The following is a 24,760-nucleotide window of genomic DNA, read 5'->3' as shown; positions in this document are numbered from 1 at the left end:
TTAGCATAATGTTGTTAGCCACATTTGGCTGATGGAGTCCAGATGGTGCTGACTTCCACCGTGTTAACAGTTGTTCACTCATCAGTAGGTGAGCTTCTGCTCGTTTCAGTGGGGTTTACATGTTTTATCTGGTTCACATCTGAATTCTTGCACTTTTGTTAATATGATATAAGATTTCTAAGTCATGTGAACATGTGCTTTGTCTTAAACATTGTAACATTACAGGAAAGACGAAATGATCCCCTTTGAACCCATAAAGTGTCGTCCTATTTCATGTTGTGTTAATATTATCTAAAAGAAAAACATGTAAGGAAAGGTGTTTTTACTGTACCCTAACAAGCATATTTGCTGCTCCAGCATTTAAACCAACACCGCTGAAACGTTGAGATAAATTGTTTGAGGAAGCACATGATGCCTGTATGTCAGGTTTTTGTACTTTTATCCTGTTTATGGATCAAAGTTGCTTTCTATGCAACGGTCCTTTGTGAATAGTGAGGCTGCAGTCTCAAACTATTTATAAATGTCATTTTGTTAACAAGATGAGTAATTTAATGTTATACCATATTTGACAATTCTCTAATGGTATATTAATGTAACTTCATGGCAGTTATTTTATTTACTTTTATTTTCTCTATAAATATTTCAATGGTTATGTTTGGCACATGTCTGTTTCACTATACTGATTTTTTTTTAAATAAAATTTGAAAATTAAATGTATTTTCATTGTTTGACATGGTTTTAATTTTGAGTTGAAAAGCATCATGACTGAATGTAGACTGACACAGCTTTAATAATACCAGATACAGATACCAGTGTGAACCAGCCCACACCTGCTTCAGAAACATACACATATATATTGATGTGAGGATGAGTTATCGATTACATAAATCTGAATGCAATAGCCGGACAATCTAGTCTCATTCCAGCCAGATGCCTAATATACTGACTGCACCTTTAATGCACTCAACAGATTACTGGAGGCAGCTTGGCTTTGTCACAACACTATTTAAATCAGAAACCAATCACTGAGTCATCTTTTTGTGTCACTGTGAAAGGCACACTTTAATGCTCTGACGCATGACACATTTGAGGTGGATATCCACCTCATAACACACTGTTTCTTGAAGGATTTGGAAATATACTCATATATAAACTCACACTGGTAAGTCCGTCACAATGCTCAAGCAGGGCCGCGTTCAATTTGCGGATGAATTTGTGTCAGAAACCATCTCACTGAGGACAAGGGTAACATGGTTATTGGGACAAACACGACAACAAAGATACAGGGAAAAGTTCTGTTTAATTTATGATTACACAATGTGAATACATGTTAAACTAATATTACTAAACTACAAACAACATAAACACCAAAATGAACAGAGAACTTATTTTACAGTATCAGGATATAATTAGCCTACTCATTCAACAACAACTTTGATGGTAAAAGAAACAGCTGAACATTAAAGTGCATTTCAAGTGTTCATGATCTAACACACAACATGTTGTGTTTGATGAGTAACATTTGGTTTTCAACTGAAATTAATCACTTCCTCAGTCACCACAATGAAACCCTTTATTTTCTGTCCTTTTCATCGTTTTCTTTTCCTCAATCCCTCTATTCCGACCCTTTGACCCTATTTATTACTGCTCTGGAGGTGTAGTAACATGCTGCGCTACGTACGTGTGGACACCTGGGGGCAGCACCATAAAGGAGGACAGTCCATGTCTTGAGCTGAACAGAGCTCTTCTGTCGTTTCTGACTTTTCAAGGCTGACCCAGGACACAGGGAAGGCATTCAAATCTGATTAAACACATTCCAGTTAACATCCCCAGTGTTTTAAATAATCAGCGTGGGTACACTTTTGACCTTTTATTTGAGCTTTGGCAGATTCACTTGTCATTTCTCTGCAGCTGTGATCATCAAGTGTCAGAAAAGTGAGGAAACGCCAATTATGTCTACGACTGGACGGTGTGATCGATAGTCTGGAGGTGTTTTGGCCGTGACGTCCATGAAATATGTGTAAAAATAAAAATACATGTGAAATATAAAGAGAAGGAGCTGAACAAAGCACCCAAATAAAAGCTAATGCAGTTAAAGGTGTAAAATGATGTACATTTGAAATGGCAAGTGAATCCACAGTGTATTCGGCACCAAGATTTAGTTTAAAAAAGTCATGAACCACATTTGTTGATCAAACCCAACACATAAAGCAACGTGACAAAAGTGAATCTGAAAATAGTTCTTCCTCGGAGCCCTTCATGTGCTATCCTGAGGCCGTAGACGCAGCAGCCAACAGCTACACCAGTGTTGAGGAGGAAAAGGAACATCTGTGTTCACATCTTTTAGCCTAGACGGGTTGCCGTAGTCAAGTTAGGAAAGTCTTGTGCGAAAAGCGGCGTGTAACCACTCTCAAACTGTTTGGCGGTCCTCTCACAAAAGCCGAATCTTAAAACTCATCTCAATTCCTCATTATGATTATTATTATTATGTTCTCTCCTTTGGATGTTTTTAACAAGGAGACAAAATTTAAAAAAATTAAGACAAGAATTCAGATTCAGCCCAGCAGTCTGAGCACCAGAGGTAGAGCTTCTTCTTTCTTCTCTCTGCCCCCCCACAGCTCATCCTGTGTTGATGGTGTTGTACGAGGGCTGTGATCCCGGCTCTAGGGGCTTGCTGGCTTCTTTTTCTGTCGGGTAAGGGGACGTCTGCTCTTCGTGTTTGTCCTCCACAATGGGCTCCCTGTCTTCTTCCAGGTCGGACTCCTCGCAGCGCGGCAGCTGCAGGAAGGTGGTCAGGCCGTGCAGGTCGGCCATCTTGTGGAAAGTGCGCAGCAGGAGGAACATCATCATCAGACCCACGAACAGGTAGACTGGGGGGATGGACAGAGAGGCAGGGGTCACAGGAGGTCATTTAATTAACAGAACAATATGGTAATCTTTTTCTTTGCCATAAAAAGTATGTCTAACCAGTCTATTTCTGAAATATTGGAGGTTTCAGAAGGTTTGGAAAGAATGGAGATGCAATAAGACTTAAAGCCATTCTAACCTTTCTGGCATTTTTACACTTACTTACTAATTTTTACACGTAATCCTAAAATGCTTGGCGTCAGCGCTAACGTCACCGGTAACAAACAAGCCGCTTCACTTGCGCTGCTCACTTTCTCACGAACGCGTCAGGGGAGGAGGGAGCGTCAGAGGTCAGGCAGGGACAAGGGCAGGGTGGGACTTTGGAGGGACGTGGAGTTGTTCATGGTCAAATTTTTGTGAGTGCTGAGCAACATGCCAGAAAGGTAAGAGTCGCTTTAAGACTGAAGACTGCATCATCATACCATAAATGTGGCTGTTGGATGACATGACACACCTCAGACAGCTGAACCTCAACCAGAACATTTGAAAAGACCTGTAAACCTTTTCTACTCCATTTCTTCTACTCTACTTTCTCCTACTTCTAAACCATAAATGTGTAGGCCCACGGGACCACCAGTGATTTTAGTTGTTAACAGCTGTTGTTAAGAGGCTGGAGCGAGAATCCATCGGACCCAAACATGACCTGCTAGCTTGTCAGGAAGAGGGCTTAATAGCAACCATTTTAACCTTTTAAGTGTTCGAGACCTTTACCACTTGGATTCATCCACAAAAAGCCATGTGATAAATGTGTTTATTTCGTCTAAATTGGTTTCTATGCTGCTGGTGCATGGGGTGTTTTCTTTACGTGCTGCACAGAGCAGTCACTTCAAGTCAGCATAAACGCCATGTGCCGTTTCCTGTACCATGTAGAAATGGAGTAGGACAGGTCAGGTTTTAGAGCGCAGCCACAGAGCACCCTGTGACCACACCCAGCTGTGATGTGAAGGTTTCACCAGAGGAGTCCGGAGAAGCTATCAGCTTCAGCTCATCAGCTTACTGTTAGTTGCCTTTTTTTTTATGACTAAACCAGAATTATAAAACAGAAAAGAAAATAAGATAATCAAATGTGAAATACTGTTCTTTACGGTTGATTTACTGTGACGATAATAGTAAAAAGATAGACAGAGGAAACTACCATGTTATCAGATCAAGCTCTAAGTCTTGTTTTTAACAGTCTGCTCCATTGATGACTGCATAAACTCTGAAAATGTGGACAGTGCTGAGGAATTAAATAATACTCTGGGCAAAGAAAAAACTTTTTTTAGTAAATGTGTCTCATAAAAAAGGAGGACAAAAGTGCCCTCAGGTAGGTGGCAAAGGTGAAAATTAAATCTGCTCCACATTTGTTATTCCTGCTCTGATTCTTGGGTTCACCTTAAAAGAACCCCGTGTGGTTTTCTTCTGTCACATGTACACGCTGAACTGGCCCACATAACCACAGAGTTCAGGTCCTGGACAATAGTCTCACTACATGAGTAGGTCAACTCTTCAAGAAAAACAGTGTAGGATTACAGAGGCCTCAACTCCACAACTTACTGTGGGAAGTTTACAGTAAGTGGTGCAGGGGAAATGTCTCATAAGCTTTGCTCCTTAATGGTTTTCTGTCTACATGTGTCAGGAAACCACATTCAGGACTTTAAAAATATATATTTGATGCACCCTACCCAACCAGGGATTAGATTTAACAAACAACCACCTGCTTATTATCACCTTTAATGGATTTCTGTGTTTAGTTTGAACCCGCCAGCTTTGGATTGATTGTTCTACTGCTCTTTTGTTACTTGTCCCCCTGTGAAGCACTCCTCATGGTGAAAAACAGAACACGGTGAGTTAAAGGACTTTGACTGTCCAAACTTCAAACTGGCATTTCTAAATATTTGCTGAGCTATCGTGGAAAGGCCTTGAAACAGCAGTTTTGAATGTTACACGGTTAATATGTTGAGGGAGTTTCAACACCTTTGCATTGCATCACTTCAGAAACATAACTTGTTTTATATGATGCCAATGTCATTGTGCCAATGATATGAAATAAAGAGTTCCATTGATAAATACGTTTTGAAAGCACCACTGTCTCCTCTAACAAAATGATGACTGGTACTAAGTAAATTGTACTGTGCAACAATACTGACTTAAATAATATTAAAACACTTAGAAGTTGGCCCTCACGTTCATTAGCCACTACAGGGAGTGTGTATTTGCATGAACACAGTCACATAAGGTCAGTTTGAGCACTTCAGATGGGGAAACAACACCAGTTTCAGGAGACGTTACATCAGGCAAAAATCTTACAGTCAGTCACTAATCCTCCTCAGAAACCTGTAGAGACCGCGTTGGATAATCTGACTCGACCTACATCATCATTATATAAAACAGCCTGAAGGATAAGGAAATGACACGGCTGCTGAACTGCTGGGCCTCCTTCCAAAGTGAAGTCAGGGATAAGCTGGGACCAGGATACAGAGCAAAATACAGCAACTAACAGGGAGTCAACGTGAGTCCCTCTGACTATTAAATCAAATATGAAACACTCCTTATTTAAAGCTGGGGTAGGACGTTTTCAAGAAAAGGCAAAAAAATAAACAATAACCCAAACAAAAAACAACAACCTATCCCCCCAAAGTTTACACCCGGTTCTACAGATCAATCACCGAGAGTATCCTCCCCTCCTCCATCACAGTGTGGTACTCTGTATTCTCTGCCCACACCAAACACACACTGGAACACATCGTGCAAACAGCCAAGCTGCTCACAAGCCAGGAACAGGTGCCTGTGAGTGTTCTACCAGAGCGAGAAAGCGGGCGAGTAGATTAGTGGCTGACCCATTAGACTCGACTCACTGCCTCTTCAGAATGCTCCAATCAGGCCACAGGTTCGGCTCCATCAGCACCAGGACCACAAGACACCTGAACAGCTTTTTTTCCCTAAAGCCATTACTCCCCTTAACCACCCATCCCAGTTCCCTCCTTCTTTTGCCTTTTAAATGCCATGTTTTACTGCACTGTATCGCCAAGTTTAATTCCTGTGTACACTATGCATTTGGTAAATAAAGTGATTCTGGGCCACCCCAAAAACTGCCTATGACTTTATCAACAGAAAGATACTTAGTGAAACAAATTCCTAAATAGCCACAGAAACCAAATGTTCACTAGAAGCCGTCTTTCTATAGAAAAAAAGAAAGAAATATTTTAGGGTGGAATTTTCTTGCTCGTTAGTCAAATCACTGCAGAGGAATGAGCCAAACTGAAAGCAAATTCACTCATTTTTATTCAAGTCCTGAATATATCAGAGCGCATTTATCTCAATGGGCTGTTCTGAGTGTTTGTCAGATATTCACTGTAGAGCTCTCTGACTGAGACCACAGAGGAACAAAACAACAGCATGGCTGCTTTTGGACAAAAAGGTCATTCCGACCCGATTCAATTACAGAGAAAACACAGAGGCTGAATAACAAGAGCACGGCTATGGAAATAACCTCCATCATGTGACAGTGAAGTCTCAATCTAAAACAAGAACCACTGGGATACAGTGTAAGGTTTTACAAAACAGTGCAGTTACATTTAACATCTGAATCATATTGGGAATGCACCCAAATAGTTTCCACACTAAGAAATTATATTTTCCAGTCAATCCTATTAAGCACTAAGTACCAAAACTGTCAAAATACAGGTACAATGTTCTTTAACATAATACCACAACATGTTTATACCACAGCTTGATCCTAAAAATACAAATATCCGTTCCATAGTTACCCAAAAATATGGCATTTTAAAGCTGACACTGGCTGCCAATAGTTTAAAATAGCAGGCAGACACTTTGCATGTCTAGATGTAGCTCTGCATTTGGGATAAAAATTAAGTAAATTAACATCATGAATCACTGGGTAAAAGAGTTGAACGATGACTCACAAGATGTTGTTGCCAACATTATGACAAAACCAGCTTTTCATGTGGGAAATACATTTAAAAATATCATGGAACTGTTTCACTAACACGATCAAATGTCTACAGCCACAATAGCAGCTCTGTGAGGCAGTACTTGGACACAGGGCTAAAATGTTCATAATGATAATGTTTATATGCTAAAGTTAAGTGAAGTGGTTAAATAAAGGCTTAGGTGGTATGTGCTATGGGGTATGACACGTGCAACGTACGCTCAGGTGCTCTGCCTGACAGAACTTTTGGGGTAAATTACAATGGAAGGTGTTCAATATTAGGGGTCGACATATTATCGGCCTGGGCGATTATCCAGGCCGATATTCGGCATTTGGACGGTTATCTGTATCTGCGTTTTATCTTACGGATCACCAGTAAAAAACAATTATTTCAAACGTTTTCTACTTTGGCTCTGCTGCTTCCCACAGCACTATCTGATTGGCTAGATGTCAACCCATCACCGACATGATAGACCGACACTGACATGCAGAGACATGGCAGCTGCAGCAAGGAGGGAGAGGAGCGTCTCCGGTTGATTCAGCGGTGCTGAGTTTTTAAAGTAAGGCAGCAGGTATTTCCAAAATTTAAAACATTACAGTCCTTTACAGGAGATGGTGTTTTCACATGTTATGTAACGTGAGCTGATATTTACGTCAAGTCTCTTACAGCTAATTCGAATCCATTAGCCAACGTCCATTAATTTATTTGCTGGTTCATTATTTAGTCAGATGACTAGAAAAAAACCCAAAAGACTGATGTCATTCCTTGCACATATACGTATATACGCATAAGAGCTGGTCATAATCTCAGTCTCATCCCATGACAGACTGAGTGACCTGTTAATAGCAGCACTGCTGAAATGTCCAAAGCTGTTTCTTGTAATGTTATAGAGATGAGGGAAATAGACTTTAGACATAATAACAGAACTGTATCTGAGGTCTCCGTTATTCCAAGTGGGGGAATAACCAAGTATATTTACTCCAGTACTGTCCAGAACATTTGAGGCTCTTGACTAGTACTTAATACATATTCTTAGAACGTTACCCCACCTGATTCTGGAGGCAAACATACTACCTTTAACAGTTGAAATGTATTTGACTCCGATGACTTAGTTAGAAGTTAGCTGGCAGATTCAGTATAAAAGGAATTAAAATGAGCACATTAATGCATCACTAATTATAATCCAGTAGGGCAATATATAATTCACTTTTATTGTTGTAACATTGAGTATATTTAGTTTGTCATAATAACATTAACATAAGTAAGATTCTGAATGCATGACATTCATATCAACTGTAATTGCATATCAGTTCCAAACAGTGGTTGTCGCTCTCATTAACTGCTAATAATCGGTATAAGTATCGGCACTGAAAAAAAAATATGAATTGGTCAACCCTTAGTCGATATACACCATATTTAATTTAAAATATATTACAGCCCAAGGCCTCAGATAAAGGCAGAAACTACCACCATTTTCTATGATCGGGCATCAGCTGTTGAGCCTTTTGGCAAGTGCAGATCAGATTTTACTGCACGCGTTGTACCCAGAAACTGTTTATAAAGAGAGATGGCCTGACAGCTCCTTCAAAGTGAAGCCAAAAACATCTTGATTGGCCCCCGGTGACTGGCTGTAATTTAAGTCATACATCCCTCTGCCTCCATGTGCGCAGAGGAGACACGGGCCAAAGTAAAAAGAAAAAGAAAATCTAAATACGCGTCAAATACATTTTTACCAAACATGGTTTCCGTCGTTTTAGAGCAAATGCAAATGTACACAATTTCATGGCAATCCATCTAGTTACTTTGAAGCTGATAAGTCAATTAGTCAATCCATTAAAAACTAATCATCATATTCTCTTGTTCAAGGTTGACATTTGCTGCCTTTTTTTAATTTGTCCTAATCATTTCAAACTGAATCTCTGAGTTTTTTGACTGCTGGTAGAACAAAATGTAAACACAGACAGCGTGTCATTTTGGATTTTTTTACACTAGGTTTTGACATTTTATAGACGCAGATTAATCCATAATGAAAATAATGGTTAGTTGCAGCCCTACAGTAGTTGTTATTTTATATATTTCCGTCTGGCTCAAAGTGGTGGACTGATCAACTAACAGACTGGCAGAGCCACCCATAGAGACACGCCACACATTTCAGTCAGAGTGCAGCTGCACTGACTCTCTCCGGGTATTAAAATCTTATTAAAAAAAACTAACTTTTGTCAAAAGCCACGAATGCTTCTGAGATAATTTCACTTCTGTTCCATGCAATCTCTGCAAAGCACAAACTTAGGAGCGACACAGGAGACTTTACTTCTATTTCCAGACAACTAACAGATAACTCTGAGAGCTGTTTAATTTCTGAGGAACCCACTTCTCATCCTCTGACTTGCTACAGAGAAAAGAGAAGTGCTGAGAGGTGTTACTTCTCACATCAGAGGGGAGAATGAAGACCACATGCTCCAGTGCCAAGGTCAGCTTCTCCCCTCACAGCAGGACGACAAGCAATGATCCTTCCCAATACTTTGGTTATATTCTCTCAAGACATACTTTTAAAACAGTTCCTCCTCCGGTGTCCTTTGTGAAAAACATGTTACACATCATCACAACACAATCTTGGTTGCTCTTCTTGCATTACAGGAAACATCCTCAAAACCTCTGCGCCTCTGCAGGTACATGCTCGCATTATTGCTCTGCAGGCATGTAGCAGCTCTGTGTGACCCTTACTGCGCAAGACCACACCAGACTTATGTGAACCCTGTTAGTTTTCATTTTAACATACCAACAAGTGGCTTTTATATTCTTAGCCATCATTCAAGTGAAATAACAATAACAGGGTAGAAATCAAACATCCTGATGACCTTGTGTCTGCGGAAACTGGCTTATCCTGTTTGGATGTTTGAGAGTGCAGAAACATGACGTGGTCATAATGATAGGCTAATAATAATAATAATAATAAAGATTATGACTTTATTTTAATAAACTATCTGAATAAGTTATAATTTCCACAGGATGAAGTGGATGCTGTCATGACCGAAAGAACGAGGTCGCGGGTACAAGCAGCTGAAATGTGTTTCCTCAGGAGGGTGGCTGGAGTCTCCCTTAGAGATAGGGTGAGAAGTTCAGCCATTCGTGAGGAACTCGGAGTAGAGCCGCTGCTTCTTTGAGTTGAAAGGAGTCAGTTGAGGTGGTTCGGGATCATCTAGTAAGGATGAACCCTGGGCGCCTCCCTTGGGAGGTGTTCCAGGCACGCCCAGCTGGGAGGAGGCCTCGGGGAAGACCCAGGACCAGGTGGAGAGATTATATCTCCACACTGGCCCGGGAACGCCTCAGGATCCCCCAGTTAGTGCTGGTTAATGTGGCCCGGGAAAGGGAAGTGTGGGGTCCCCTGCTAAAGCTGCTGCCCCCGTGACCCGACCCCGGACAAGCAGTTGAAGATGAGATGAAGTGGATGCTGCCAAAATGTTCACCTCAGCCAAGTGCAAACCAGTTGTAATATTTAGCTGTTTTTTAATTAGGTAATTTCGCTTATTGCATCATAAAAAAAGGTACAGATTTATTGCTCATCTGTGTGCTAATTAAGGTAACAAGTCTTTAGTTTAGTTACAGGTTTGGTCTGATTAAAAATCAGGTTAACTTCTGGATGTTTGCTTAACTGATAAGATTTAAATCTACTACTACTACTACTTAAAGTTGCCCTGTGGCGTATCCTTGTAAACAAGTAAAGGTGATGTTTACTTTCGGTGTTACTCACCAGGACTCAGGCCTAACAGATGAGTTAAATACATTTCCTTCCTCATAAAACAGCAGAAAAACTGTCACGCAAAGCGCGTCGACATGTGGACAAAATTACTGGGATCAATAGAGGACTCACTGCCACCCGCGGACAACTGCTTTATGCTGTTGTCCGCAGCTGATTGTTCCTCAGTATTGTCACTATTATGCAGCATCGGTCTGCGAGCTGGGTCTGTCTGACGTTCCTGTCTGTCATAGGGAAGGTTTTCGTTGCCACCGTACTCTACAGAGGAATTGTTGGGTCTATGTAAATCATAAATAAGTCATTGAGTGTGGTCTTTACCTACTCTGTAAAGTGTCCTGAGATAACTTTTGTTATGATTCGACACTATAAATAAAATTGAATTGAATTGAATTGAGCATCGGGCTAGGTGACCGAGATGACAAACCAAATAGGAGGAGAGCAGGACTGACACAGGGCACTTTACGATTTAACACAAGCAGCTATTACGAAATCATCAGACCTCAAAGGTTTGTTTACAGGCACACACGTACATGTATTTTAATTTTTAACATCCAAGTGTGTACTGTATCATAAATGGGAAGGTAGTGAGAGTGAGTCTGGTATTTGTCAACATGTCTACTGTGAATTTCATACGTGAGTAACAAGTGGCTGAAAAGTAAAAGTGCAAAATTCCTCAAACGTCCACTTGAGGCTGGCTCCAAAAGGCAGTCAATCGCCATGGAGCCCCATGTTAAAATGCCAAACTTTAGAGCAGAAATAAACTTGTTTGCAGCGTGGTACAAATCAAATCACATTGGTGTCTATAACTACTTTCACTATTCATGACAAGTGTATGGGGGGATTTTTTATTTATTTAACTCACACGTTGAAATTTTTATAGCTTAAAGTTTTGCATAATTAAAGGTGCGCAGCTTTGAGTGACAGAAGGCTGCCGTCACAGGTGGCAAGCACAGACCGTAGGCTTCATTTAACTGCCTCAGCTCCATCCACACTCCACCTCTTTGCCCATTTTTGGGTTAGCCGGGAGTTAGGCAGCGCTAGGAACTGCCAAGGTGGCTACAGCTAGAGCCGCCCACAGATGCCCTGCGTTGTTGTTATTATTATATTATTCTTTTTATTATTATTATCTATTGTTTTTATTTTGTTGTAATGTAATTTGGTTGTGCTTTTACTTTGCCTGCCCTTTCTAACTCCGTTTTGAAAGGTGCTACACAAATAAAAATGACAAATAATGCGATTTGGAACTGAGCTTCACATTGGCTCCTCAGAAAGCCTTTGTCCATATTTTATGCAGTCTATGATGAGCACTAGTTCAACTGCATTAACTTAACATAGGTATGCACACAACAACAGGTGCCGATATGTACGTCATTATGTCCTTGTTCATGATGAAACAACACCTTCTTATCAAACATATATTGCAGATGGCCAAGCCTTTAAAAGGAGGAAGTGTGTTAGTGTACACTTGACTGAACAAGTTAAACATCAGAAGCAACTGTGACCAAAAAAAAAAAAGGCAAAATAAGTTGTGAAACTGAAGCAGAAAACAAGTGTTTGCCTTAAATAAATGACCCTTGTAGGATCAGAAAAAATGGCTGCAGTTTGTGCTTTAAAATACATAAAAAAGACTCTAGACACAATTAAACAGATTCAGCGAGTATGAGAATACTGATGTGCTGATAAGAGCCTGTGAGTTTCAATGGAATTCATTTTAAAAGAATTAGTGCTTAAATAAACTTTAAAAGGACAAACGTGACAAAATAGTGTGGAGGTTCTGGGCTTCAGTCTGATGTTTCTGGACTTTGTCATAATAAGTATAGTTTGGCGGCCGTAGAGTTGGGCGACTGGACAGATTTACTTCTGACCAATGACAAAAAACTGCACTCACCCATGACAGAGACCTGGTACAGCGACCTGTACTTCTGCCCAGGCTGTGTCGCCGGCACGAAATCTCCCAGTCCGATGGTGCACAGCGAGATGAAACAGAAGTAGATCCCATCCAAGAATGACCAGGACAGCTCCAACGTGCTGAACACGGCCGCCGGCGCCATGAAGAAGCACAGCACCACCACAACCAGCAGCAACACAAAGTGGACGACGGTGGCCGGCCGAGGCTCCATACCCGAGCGCTGCAGGAGGCTGACGGGGGCGAAGACCAGAGGGTACATGATCCTCTGGACGCAGGCGGTGAGCACCAGCATGGTGAAGGGGACTCCTATCAGAGCGTAGAGGATGGAGAAAGCTTTTCCGGTATCAGACAGAGGAGTGGTATGACCATAACCTGGAGATAAGGAAGAGGGGAGGCACAGGAGACAAGACAAACAGGAGGACTGTTAAAGTGGTGAGGCATTGGGCAGCAGGCACTATTAACACTATTTCCTGCATTTGTCCATACATTTAGAATTATTATCAAGCCATTCTGGGTAAACTCACTCTGTCATACATTTGTGCTTTGACTGCATTGACTACTCATCAGAAATAGTGAACAAAACCAGGCTGTAAACATGTTTATTTCTGCTGTAAAGTTGGTTATATTTCACACTGGGGTCTATGGGGACTGACTTGCTTTTGGAGTCAGCCTCAAGTGACCATTTGAAGAACTGCAAATTTTGGCACTTCAGTGTTGGCTTCATTTTTCGGCCTCAGTTTAATGAAGTCCTGGCTAGATTTGGTGTTTTGCGTGGATGTGTTTAAATGGTGCCGTGCCGGCCGACAGTAACCCGTGCCCGAGAAGAGAAGGAAATCATGCGATCACTACAAGTCCCGTTTTGACAGTAAAGTAAGCCTGCAGTTTATTATGCATCCAGGGAGCTGAGACAAACACAAACATGGTAACTTGGATGTGACATGGCCTAGAGACTAGTGTCTGGTCGGATAGCACAGTCTCTTTTTTGTGGGGTTGACGCAGATATTTATAGATATCTGGCCCGGCATCCAAATTCACGAGGTCACTTTGATCGCAGAAAGACTCGGATAGTGATGTCCTCCATTTAAAAAAATAATAGATTTTAAAGTGGTACCTTCAGGGGTTTAGCACTCACTAACACAGAATTTAGTGTGAGTCCTCTGCCAAAAGAAGCACAAGTTCAGCTAAAGTGGATGACTGAATGACTGTGAAGTTTAGCCACTCAGAAATGCAGAGGAATGCCACACAAGGATGCTCTGTGCCCTCACTCAGTTGGCTCTCATCACCTATGGTTTGATTGGATTTAACAGTTTATTATTTCGCTAATTTCCAAGGAAGTCTGGTTTGTGGTGACAGACATGGTATCATTTGCAAGTTAGTTTCACTTTTAATTCTCACTAACTAATAGCCCGTAAACAGTCAAGACAATGTGAACATTGTTTGTTAGCTTGGTTCTAACTTTATACTAATTAGGTTCTTAAAAAATTAACGAGATGTGGTTTAGTGGAGGTTTCTATCTGGAGGCTAATTTAGAGACATGAAATCTTTCAGATTAGACACACCAAGTAAACATTGCTGAGTTCCGTAGATTTTTTTTATGGACACTTGTTGAAGTGGGATTTTCTGTGGATGCAGGCATCTCAAATATGTTTGACCACCAGTGATGTTTTTGAGCACATCTCAGTTAATGCAGGCTTTAAAATATTGAATAATATAAGTTGCTTTTAAAATGTTTTATTAAAAGGGAGGAAATGCATTGACTCTTGCATTGACTGAGACACAAAACTAACGTCCCCGTCTCTGTTTGGTCATCGTGAGTCTCACCTGTGAGATGATCAGGAGGTTGTAGAAGTAAAGAACTGACTTCCTATTTCTTTCATAGTAAACTTCCACAATCCGATTTAACAGAACTTTATGGTTCCACTTTAACACATATCTATTGTTGTTGAGCACAATAGGGATTATAACATGACATTTAAATGACATTGTGTGTGTTCACTTCTGGTTTTACCTCTAGATTAAAGGTTAAACCATATCATCTGACTACTTGTGTTCTTTCTCTCGTTGGCAACTAAACTAAACATATAACGTGTTTTAACTAACAATTAAGGAAGTGACACGTAAGGAAACACACGCACTATTGTGAAAGAAAGTCATGCATCACAAAAAAGACACAAAGGTCATTTCTGTTCTGCTTCATACATGAGTTTGCATGTGCCTGGGAATGTGACCATTTTCGTCTTCATAGTAGTTTGCTTAAATAGTACAGAGAGGTGCAATAAAAGCCTCGAGGAGCTTCTCTGTGTGATGTTGCTACGGTGATGCTGCAGAATTTTGGTACCAAGTGGGGGGTAAAGAAGACAAATAACATAAGTTTGGTTTGTTTACTAAAGGGACAAAGTATAGAGATGTTCTATAGGAAAGGGATCCTTAAATAACTTCTGTTGGGATTTGACACTATTCAGAAAATACAATTGCATCAAATTTATCAAAATTACAATTAATTTCTTCCCTGAATGCTGACCATTAAAATAACGTAGCACTTAAGACAAACACTGCAAAGACAAATAAATCTATATTAAAAAGGAATATATGCTTGTTTGCCCTGCACTTATCAGTTTCCTCTTAACATAAATGTAATTTCCTTCACGGTTTGAAGTTTCCATATTCTTTTTTTCTAGTCATAGATGCATGGATATAATTTATGTAACCATAGTGACGGTTAAATTACATTGGATCAGATCGGTGCATACACTCACATACTCACCGATACCAGCACTTTAGGCAGTGTGGGAGGCATTTCCAACTCTAATGTGTTTTTTATAAATTCACGGCACTACTGTACACGGCAGAAGAAGAATACAAAGGCCATGTTTCACTCGGTACAACTGCTGGTAAATCACGACTGTAATTGATTTTTTCTGACGTCTTGTGAGACAATGGTGCATTTGTATTTTCCATGTATTTTCCCTCCAGAAACTGAATGTAGGTGTTTATGTAAAAAGAAAACCCACCTTTGGTAAGACATTTATTAACTTTGTGTCTGGCTTGTTTTTGTAGACAACACACTGCTGTATTTTTATTTTGAAGGGGATTTCTTCTTCTTGCCCAGCAGTTTCAATCATGCTGCACTGGTAGCCCCTCTCTGTACAACTCACATCTTTTCCCCTGCATCCTGTTTCAACAGGAAATACATCAAATTAAAGTCACGGGATATTGGTTCCTTGGGACTTTTAAGATGACAAATAAAGCCACAGACTCAATTTTTGACATAACATCAACTGCATAACCAGCTGGGAAATTCTGCAAAGGAATGTGACCCTCAACTACCAACTGCTCTGTGGCTATACTGCCGTTGTTGCACTGGGCAGTTCCTAAAAATGACTGTTTGTTGTTAAACGTGAAGCAGGGTTTTAAGACAGTGTTTATGCACAGCAAACTTTTCTCAGGGTTAGAATATATGAGAAGTTAAGTTGCCAATTAGGTACAGATAATATTTGGAAACATAACTTACACTAATATGACATGAGAGAAAATTAAATTAATTAAAGTCCTGTTGGTTTCTTTCTAAAAAATAAACTCATCTTATGGCCATGCCACTGACCCTCAGATCTTAAGCTGGAAAGATATTGAACATCTCTAGTTGAAATCACATCTAATACCAAAGACAACAGATCACAAGGTGGGTTGGTTTATAATGACCGGCCTGTTGTTCTATACCCCGTACTAATGAAGTCAACCACAATGCAACTAAGGTCGCACTCACACTGTCCTTCCATACCGTGCCCAAGCAGGTTTCACAGCTAGTGAAACTAGTTCGTTTGACCAGTGTGAGTGCAACCATACCGCGCCTAGGAGCGAAAAATATTCAAAAACAGTCGACAAGACACACAAAAACTCTATCTATGGAAAGATTTGTAAACAAAGCGACTTATCGTGATGACGTCATCAATGCGTGTGACGTGTTACGGCGTGATGACGTATAGACAGGCAAGAAGCATTGGCCGAGGCCCAGGCAGTGTGAGTACAAACGGGCCTGGGCTGGCCAGCGGGGGGAGAGGGAGGGGGGGACAAGTACCCTAAAGCACAGGGCACGGTACAGATGGACAGTGTGAGTGCGCCCTTAAAAGGGTGATTTCATAAAGTTAGAGGGGTCTGAGAGAAACAGGGAGAAACACTTGATCCTCCATTCCCATGATAGCATCTTTCATTACACTGTATCTGCCTGATACACACCCACATATTTCACACTCCACTCGCCTGTTTGTAAAGCAAACTAAAATGAAAGTCTCCAAGCCCAAGGTGAGATAACCCTGGGTTTTTTCTCATACTTTAGAAAGCTCCCTCCACAGCCAAGACAGACTGAGCAGTGCTACTCAATCAGTGAACATAGCTCTTATTCCTCTGTGGGACTTTTAAACTTCACCTCTACAAGTTAAGATGAGATGAGGTTGTGTTGGGCTCAGCATCACTGCGTTACAGAACATCGCCTCCAGACACACTAGGCAGCGCCCTCACAATCATTCTACACATTGCATCAGAATATTGCATGACAGTAATATCAATGAGTTACAATACTATATAAAAAGGGACCATGCGAACATGTTTATTTTCACTAATACAGCATTTAACTGTTGCTATTTCAAATCTAAACAGAATATGAGTCAAATTACTTTTTAATAAAGGTTCAGTCAACATTTTGGAACTTTGAACCTAAAGAAGACGTGGGTGTATACATGTGTGTGGCTGTGCAGGTGTGAATAGTTCAGGAACACATCAACATCACTGATGTAGATAAGCGGAGTGGCCACAAAACCCTCTGATGTATGACAGCCCTGCTCATGCAGCTGCACCCTGTACTCGCTGCCACATCCAGGTCTGGCCTGTATATGTACAGTGGGAGTTCACACCCCAGTGTCTCAGAAAACAGAACTGAATCAGACCATGTAGTATTCTGGTGACTGGAAGAGAAATTATAATTGTCTCAATATCAATAATACGTCCACAATAAAAGGCCAGAGACATTTCCTCTGATCAAGAGAAATAACTTAAAGCTTCCAAACAGAAGTTACAGTCTATTCTGTGCAAACTTAGGCGTTTCAGAGCTTGTTAAGGCTGGAAATCACATCTCATGTGTGAATAAGCCATAGAAAAGTGAATTCAAACACATATTCTTCATATTTATGCTACTTTACACATACATTACTGTGAAATGTGTATTTTAAAGCTTCCAAACAGAAGTTATGCTAAACAGTCGTCCTTCACATTTGAATACACAGGAAATGATCTGTTCATTTAGATGTGGAGAGGAACCTCTCTTCCCTCGGCTGTGGTATCTGTTTAGATGTTTTAGGCCACAGTTTGCCACCTCTGTCACATCCACGACACGTGGCAAAATAACGCCATAAAAGTGAATACCACTAATTGTCTGTTGTGTTGTTTTATATGCACAAATAAAGTCCCTCTATAGGACTTGCGCTTGTTTTGTTTTGTCCATACATATGGCACTTAAACGTGTGATATTAAACTGTGACATCTTCATGTTTTTAATGAGCTTAGTTTTGCGTCATGCGCAAAAACGCCACCGGTTCACTGTTGTCGCTAAAAACTTCCCTCGGTAGTTTGGTGTGAACTCACCGACGGTGGTGACCAGAGTGTTGGCGAAGAACATGGAGGATGCCAGGTCCCAGTTGGAGGTAACGGAGGAGTTTCTGAGGACAGAGACGCCGTACTTGTTGGCCGTCAGCACTTTGACCAGAAAGAGCTCGAGCGACGTGGAGTTGACGCAGCTCTGGTTCAGAAACTCCTGCTTCAGGACTTCCATGTCGTGTCGGAGCTCGTCCTCCACCGGCCGCTCGATGCTGGAGAAAACCAGGGCCCCAAAGAGCAGGTAGATGATATAAAACAGTATGAAGCCTGTAAGCAGCAGCCACGACCTGCCTACAGAATGCATCTCTCCGTCTTTTTGTTTTACTTCGAGACGAACATGAGTGGAGCTGTTAGACGGAGCTTCCCTCGGACTCTGTGGCTGCTCTCCTTTCTTCTGCTCTCTGTATGGGAACTGTTTTTGGGGGCTGTCCTAATTGAACTTGAACCCCTCCTGTTCAACGCATCCTCCTCCCACAGTGGAGACAGCAGGGTGTGTCCAGCTCAGAGTCCTGGAAGTGCATCCTGGATCCTGGAAAAGTGTCCTAGAGCGTGGCCTCAGGTATCACAAGCTGCAGGGAGATTGTTCTGCTTGTTCTTTCAATGGCTGCATCTGTTCTTTCTCAATTATAAATCAAAGTAAAAGTTTAATACAGTTGTTTGACAAAGAAGATTCCTTGAACAGACTTTGTGTTTGGCCAAAGATAACCAGGAAGAGACATATCTCCTTGGTTGTCAACCCATTTGTGCCTCAGGGCTATATTTAATTAGTATGATAAGGGAAAAGGCCACAACGTTTGTTCTGATTGGTCTAAAGTCTAAAGGGAAATCTGGTATGGACACACTTTGGGAAAGTATCTAAAGTACAACTTTGACATCTTAGATAACATTAAAAATCACTCTTTTCATTACTGTTTTCCATATGAAATATAAAAAACACTTCCCATGTGCCCAAAGACTAGATAAAGTATGAGAAGAAAAACTCACGTTTCAGATTTGTGGTTATCTCAGAGAAAAGAAAAGTTAATTATCAGGTTAATTTATCTTTATATTAATGGTATTTGACATTATTTTGTATTTCAGCAAAGCTCTTATTTTCTTGGCTTCATCCAAAACGAGGAAGGAGAAGTGTCACTTCTGGCTTTGTTTGGCTTAAACTAACAACAGAAACTGTATATAATGTACTTCCCTTACTTCCCACATATAAGTGCATATGTGACTGTGTATATGTATGTTGTAATAACACGGTTGCTGCTTTTAGCCCTTAGAGGATTTTTAGGTTTCCTGATCCAGAAGTGGCCCACACCCTTTCTGTGATGTGGTCCTCATCTGACTCTGTTGTGTCCAAGTTCTGCATCGTTCTGCACGCTATCTGCGCCTGTGTTCCTTGTGAATCCATTTCTGTATGCCCTGGTGTACATGAAAACCTGCTCAATCATTTCACTTCTCTATGTGTATTCAATAGTGTTTTTTAAGTTAGTAAGTTAAGTCCCAGCGTTTGCCAGAGTGTCTACTATAATCACCACCCAGCCCTGGTCAGTTCCCATGATGTCCACGATGGCCTAAATGATTTTCCACGGCTGTTAGTGCCACTGACAAGGATACAGTTCTGTAGCACAGACAGAGCTATTGCATTATTTGGTATGAAAATGGCTAAATGTATAGATGTTAAGTACCGGGGTGATTGGTTATCCAGGGTCATCAGTTGGAGCTGTTGAGGAGAGTCCTGGGTTGGGATCTCAGTCCTGGTTCTTTAAGTGTGCAATTTGCTCGTTTGCATGAGTTTCCTCCTCCAAATATGAAAATCAAGCGTATAGTTTTGTGACTGTATATTGATGGAACTGATGTTTATTTCACAAGGGTTGTTAATAAGTTAATAATCCATGTGTGAAATCTACATTTAATTTAAATATTTGATACGTGAAGTAATAAGTAGGCTACACTAGATAATTAAGAGGCTACAGTAGGGGAGAGCGGGGTCAGTTGGGACTTTGCGGCAGTTGGGGCAGTGCCTTTTTGCAAATTAGATAGCAACTATGCCATTCACTGTGTTCATACTCAGCCACACCCCTTTACGTTTAACTTCAAAGGAGAGACCTTCTGACTATTCCTCACATTATATTCAGTTTTTAAAGAGTGTGTACAGTATGTACGTACATGTTTGGCTCTTTCGTTATTCTTCTCTTGTTATGTCACATACAAAAAACATACTGTTCAAAAGCTTAATATCTATTTTGTCAATCGATGCTAGTGTTAGCTGTCAGATTTTTTGTTGGTAGCTAGCACAGATGTCCAAAGTGTGTCTGCTCTCCCTGGGCCAGTTGGGCCAGTATTGTTTATAACCTACCTTTTTCAGTGTTTCCTAGACACACACGCGCACGCACACACACACACACACACACACACACACACACACACACACACACACACACACACACACACACACACACACTCACTCACTCACTCACTCACTCACTCACTCACTCACTCACTCACTCACTCACTCACTCACTCACTCACTCACTCACTCACTCACTCACTCACTCACTCACTCACTCACTCACACACACACACACACACACACTAACTGCTGTTTTCTTAATTAGCTACTTAAGGGGAATATTAATATTAATAATATAATACAACGTCGACTGACATCTGGCTGCTTCTTGATCTTGTGCGTTGACCATTGGTGAACAGTGTCGCACTCTCATCTCATTTACCATGCTTTGTGGGTGTAACTACTGAACAAATGAAGCCTCATGAACCATTAGTTGTATTTGTTGAGCCCACCAGATTTAGCTAGTGGTTTAAAGAAAAGGGCTCAGTGACTGGTGATTCAGGGTTTTTTCAACAAGCCCCCACCACTGCGACTTCCTGGTTGATCCAATGTGGAAGTGCCAAAACCTGCAGTTCTCTGAGTGTCCACTAGGAGTAGTTTGCACAATAGAGCAGTTTCTCATTGACCCACATGTTAAACAGGCTGTTTTCACAGCATCATTAAACCTGTTTAAGGCCTGGTACAAAAAACATTCTAGTCTATGTTTAGCTCATATCTCCATGACAACATTGAGGAGGGTGACATTTTTTGTACTAGGCTAGTTTTTATTTTATTGGAGGTTAAAGTTTATGAATAGTTAGGGGCGTGGCCTCTTGAGTGACAGCTAGCCCCTGGCTCTCACTTCTCCTCTGAGGTATACGTCAGCCAGATGGACGTATCTCCCTCCCCCTAACGTCACATACATGCCCTTGAAATGAGGCGTAGTCAAAGTCTGACAAGATTGGATCAAGTTGAGAGAACGGACGCAGACAGGTATGCTACGTCCATTTTTTATACAGTCTATGGTTTTCAACCCTTTGTTGGTTGAGAGCTCCATCAAATGGACTCAGGAAGTAATGAAAATGGTTCATGAAGCTTCATTTGGACATCACTAGGTGTAACCTTTTTGCTCTGTCACTCACATGAATGTATTAATAGAACTGCCACTCAGCCTTGCAGTCAATTTTGTATCCAGTGGCTACTATGTGGTACTGCAACAAAAAATACCTGTGCACCTGTGTAAAAACAACATGTTGTAGTCCTACAAGGTTCATGTGCCAGACGAACAATGACTTAATAAAAGGTTTTTCCTGTGAAGTAGCCAGACACCCTTGACACCTAACCCTAAGTGGCAGACATCAGAGTGGTATTGAATTTCTCACCAAACCCTCAGCAAGAAAATGAATAAGCTTATTCCCCAAAATATTAAACTTTTCCTTTAAATTGAGCTTAATTAAATTTAAACTTATTCTAGTTCACAGGTTGCTCAGGCTGTGTGACCTGCCACCTATTTTCATAGGCAGAGGTTGCTAGGCACAATAAATCACCCTCAGTATGCTCTGTTAGTTTCCCCTGGAAGTAATCGCTTCTTTGTCCGTGGTGTTTATGTAAAAGGCCCGTAAGTGTGCAGTGTAAACGGTGTGGCCAGGGCGGTCTGCTGCCTATAGGCCTGTTTTCTACCACACAGTTAAAAGCTCTGTTATCATGGTGCGGCAGGCAGGCAGCTGCTCTGACTCAGCAAATACAGTGCTTAACTCTCTCTGGACCACAGGGGACAGATGTTGGCTTTGGTTTTAAAAGTGAACCAGATGTTGTCAGACTTAGATACAATTTCCTGAGCAATGTTGCAGACAAATTCTATCCAACCTAGAAATGAATACATGTATTAAAAAAAAAAAAAAAACAACAACTGCTAAGCTTGGTAACTGTACATATAGTCAGCTTTTTTTTAAATGACATGTTAAGATAGGAATAGGAACTTCTCATCACCTGCACAAACATGCATGAATTAATACATGTAAACAAACAACAGGTTACATAACATGTTGTTTTGAACAGCTAAAGATGTCACAATGTGTGCTATTTTATCTTGTTTACCTCAGTGTATTGATAGTCAGGGAGGGTTGGTGCTGGTTTGCCTACAAGCTAAATGTTTAACTAACTTGTGACCAGCTACAAGCTCAGCAGCAGTTTTGAACCTCTTCTCTTACACAATGCATCCAATTCGTTATTGCATGATTCATTTTGATTCATTTGCATTTTAGTAGTAAAAGCAACAAATCAGAGGATGTAAGTGTGATAAATGTCCATAACCCTTTGCTCAGGAGTCTGACTAACTTTTGCATAAACAATTCTTATACAAAGTCTAAATACTCCGGGACAGAATTGACACATTCTATAAAAATCAGCATGATTGTATACGACTAGATGTATTGTAATGCAGATCTGAATCCAGATGCAGACTTAAAACATCAGACTGAATTCAACAAATGTAGAGAAATGTTCAGCCTTGGCCATGGGTCTTGAGCAAGGCACTGAACCCCTTAACCCGGACATCTCTCCAATGCATGTGTGTATTACCTGTGTGTTTAATACAAAAACAGACAAAAAAATTAATTTCCCTAAGAGGGATTAATTAAGAACACGTTATTATTATAATTATCAATAAACACATCTCTTATTTCTGAGCATAACAAGGAAGCGATGAGCCATCACACAGTATCATTTTATTACGTCAGTTAACAAGGCGACAACTCCTTTCTCATTTTGACAGATCAGAAAATATTCTTCTTTTTCTTTTTCAGCAATTTATAGTGTGTACAAATGAGACACACACCCACACACGCACACACACACACACACATACACAAATGATTGTTTCTGGATATGGATTGAGTTGACAAGCGAAATAAACCTTCTGAGGTGATAATAGTTTGTCTAAATTAAAAATGTACAGTGCATCATTGACATAATATGAACAATATTCTCATGAAAACATTGTTTTGATCGGCAGCTTGATTCAAGTTTTGCCCGTGAAGTGGAATCAACTGTGAGTGTTTTGAAAGAGAGAGAGGCAGGCAAGAAGCCAGACAGATGGAGAAATAAAAAAAGAGAAACATCACATGCCAACATTTGTGTTTGAGTCCACTCCAGTGTCTGTGAAACAAGAGGTGAGTTCCCCCTGAATGCTTCGCTCCTGTAACCTCGTTAACATTGGCACTTTCATTGGTGTTCCTGTTGGCACTAACTGGAAGACAAACTTGTTTCTCTGAGGAACCAAAATCCTTTTAAGATGCATTTCTGTCATTGGCCTTTCCGTAACAAATACACAATGAAACTACATGCATCACTTTGCAAAATGTAAAGGAACAATTTGAGACTCATCCCATCTGGACCCGTCTTCAGCATCGTGTAACAATAATGCTTTACTTTGCCCTTCAGTGGGATCACATGATTTTCTGTTATACTTCAATCATTCACAATCAAGAAAGGGAGGGAAATGAGCTTTGACATTTGCATGAATCCCGCTGACATCTGTAGAGATATGTTGGCTTCCTTACAGCTGTTTACACTGCAGGTTTCCTTTGTAGAAAGTTGAGATGTTACAGCATGTCTAAATAAAGATTTGCTGCAGTAACGAGGTCAAGCCACCATAATAATGGAGTTACAGCAAAAAGGGAGCATTATGTCATTGCCTGTTAGCCTGTCAGACCTTTCAGGTTTTCTGGGACATGTCTGCTTTCTGCCCCCAGAGTCTAAACTAAACATGTGGACGCAGCGTTTAGTTTTTATTGACCACATATCTGGAACAAAACTGCAGGTCTGCCGCAACTCTGTTTTTTTCCATAGACACTTAAGACTTTTCTGTTTGCTGCTGCCTTTTATTAAATCAAATAATCATTCATTTTTTAACACTGCACTGCAACTTTTCTTCTTGTAATTTATACCTGTCTTACACTCTTTTGGCACATTTTTATTTTCCGACTGCTTTAAAATTGAATATGAATATCCTTTTGTAGTGTGTCCTTTTGCACCTTGTCTCCATGTTTTTAATGTTTGACAAGAAGCACTTTGGATGACCTTGTTGGAATGTTGATTTGTTTTTCCCCAACAAATCAAAATTTCTGGGAGCCAGAAAGAAACTTAATAAAACTCAAATGTAGTTTTTTAGAAAGCTCCAATAAATGTGGCACTGAATGCTACAGAATTGCTTAAAAAGCAAACATTAAATGCCTCCTTCACAGTGACTAAATCAATGCTAATGCGGGAAATTAAAATGCTTATTTCTTTTC

The 24,760-nt window shown here is 40.6% G+C and overlaps 1 protein-coding gene across 1 annotated transcript; it reads right to left on the bottom strand.

The window, feature by feature from the left end:
- Positions 1-1,384: 1,384 nt before the first annotated feature.
- kcnk6 (potassium channel, subfamily K, member 6) lies at positions 1,385-18,517 on the bottom strand. The gene is made up of 3 exons (XM_083914429.1): positions 18,140-18,517; positions 12,485-12,877; positions 1,385-2,870 (listed from the first exon to the last, which is right to left on the bottom strand). The coding sequence occupies exons 1-3, from the start codon at positions 18,453-18,455 to the stop codon at positions 2,620-2,622; spliced, it is 960 nt and encodes a 319-aa protein (XP_083770555.1). The 5' UTR covers positions 18,456-18,517; the 3' UTR covers positions 1,385-2,619.
- Between the last annotated feature and the right edge of the window lie 6,243 nt (positions 18,518-24,760).

Source organism: Echiichthys vipera (assembly GCF_963691815.1).
Source record: "Echiichthys vipera genome assembly, chromosome: 5".
Classification (NCBI taxonomy): Eukaryota; Metazoa; Chordata; class Actinopteri; order Perciformes; family Trachinidae; genus Echiichthys; species Echiichthys vipera.
The sequence above is the reverse complement of the archived record's forward strand: the minus strand, read 5'-3'. Positions and strand labels throughout refer to the sequence as shown.

Coding starts and splice junctions, on each gene's coding strand:
- kcnk6 (XM_083914429.1), bottom strand. CDS start 18,455: ATGCATTCTGTAGGCAGGTCGTGGCTGCTGCTTACAGGCTTCATACTG. Junction 12,878..18,139: donor CACTCTGGTCACCACCGTCG/GTGAGTTCACAC, acceptor CCTTATCTCCAG/GTTATGGTCATACCACTCCT. Junction 2,871..12,484: donor GTACCAGGTCTCTGTCATGG/GTGAGTGCAGTT, acceptor CCATCCCCCCAG/TCTACCTGTTCGTGGGTCTG.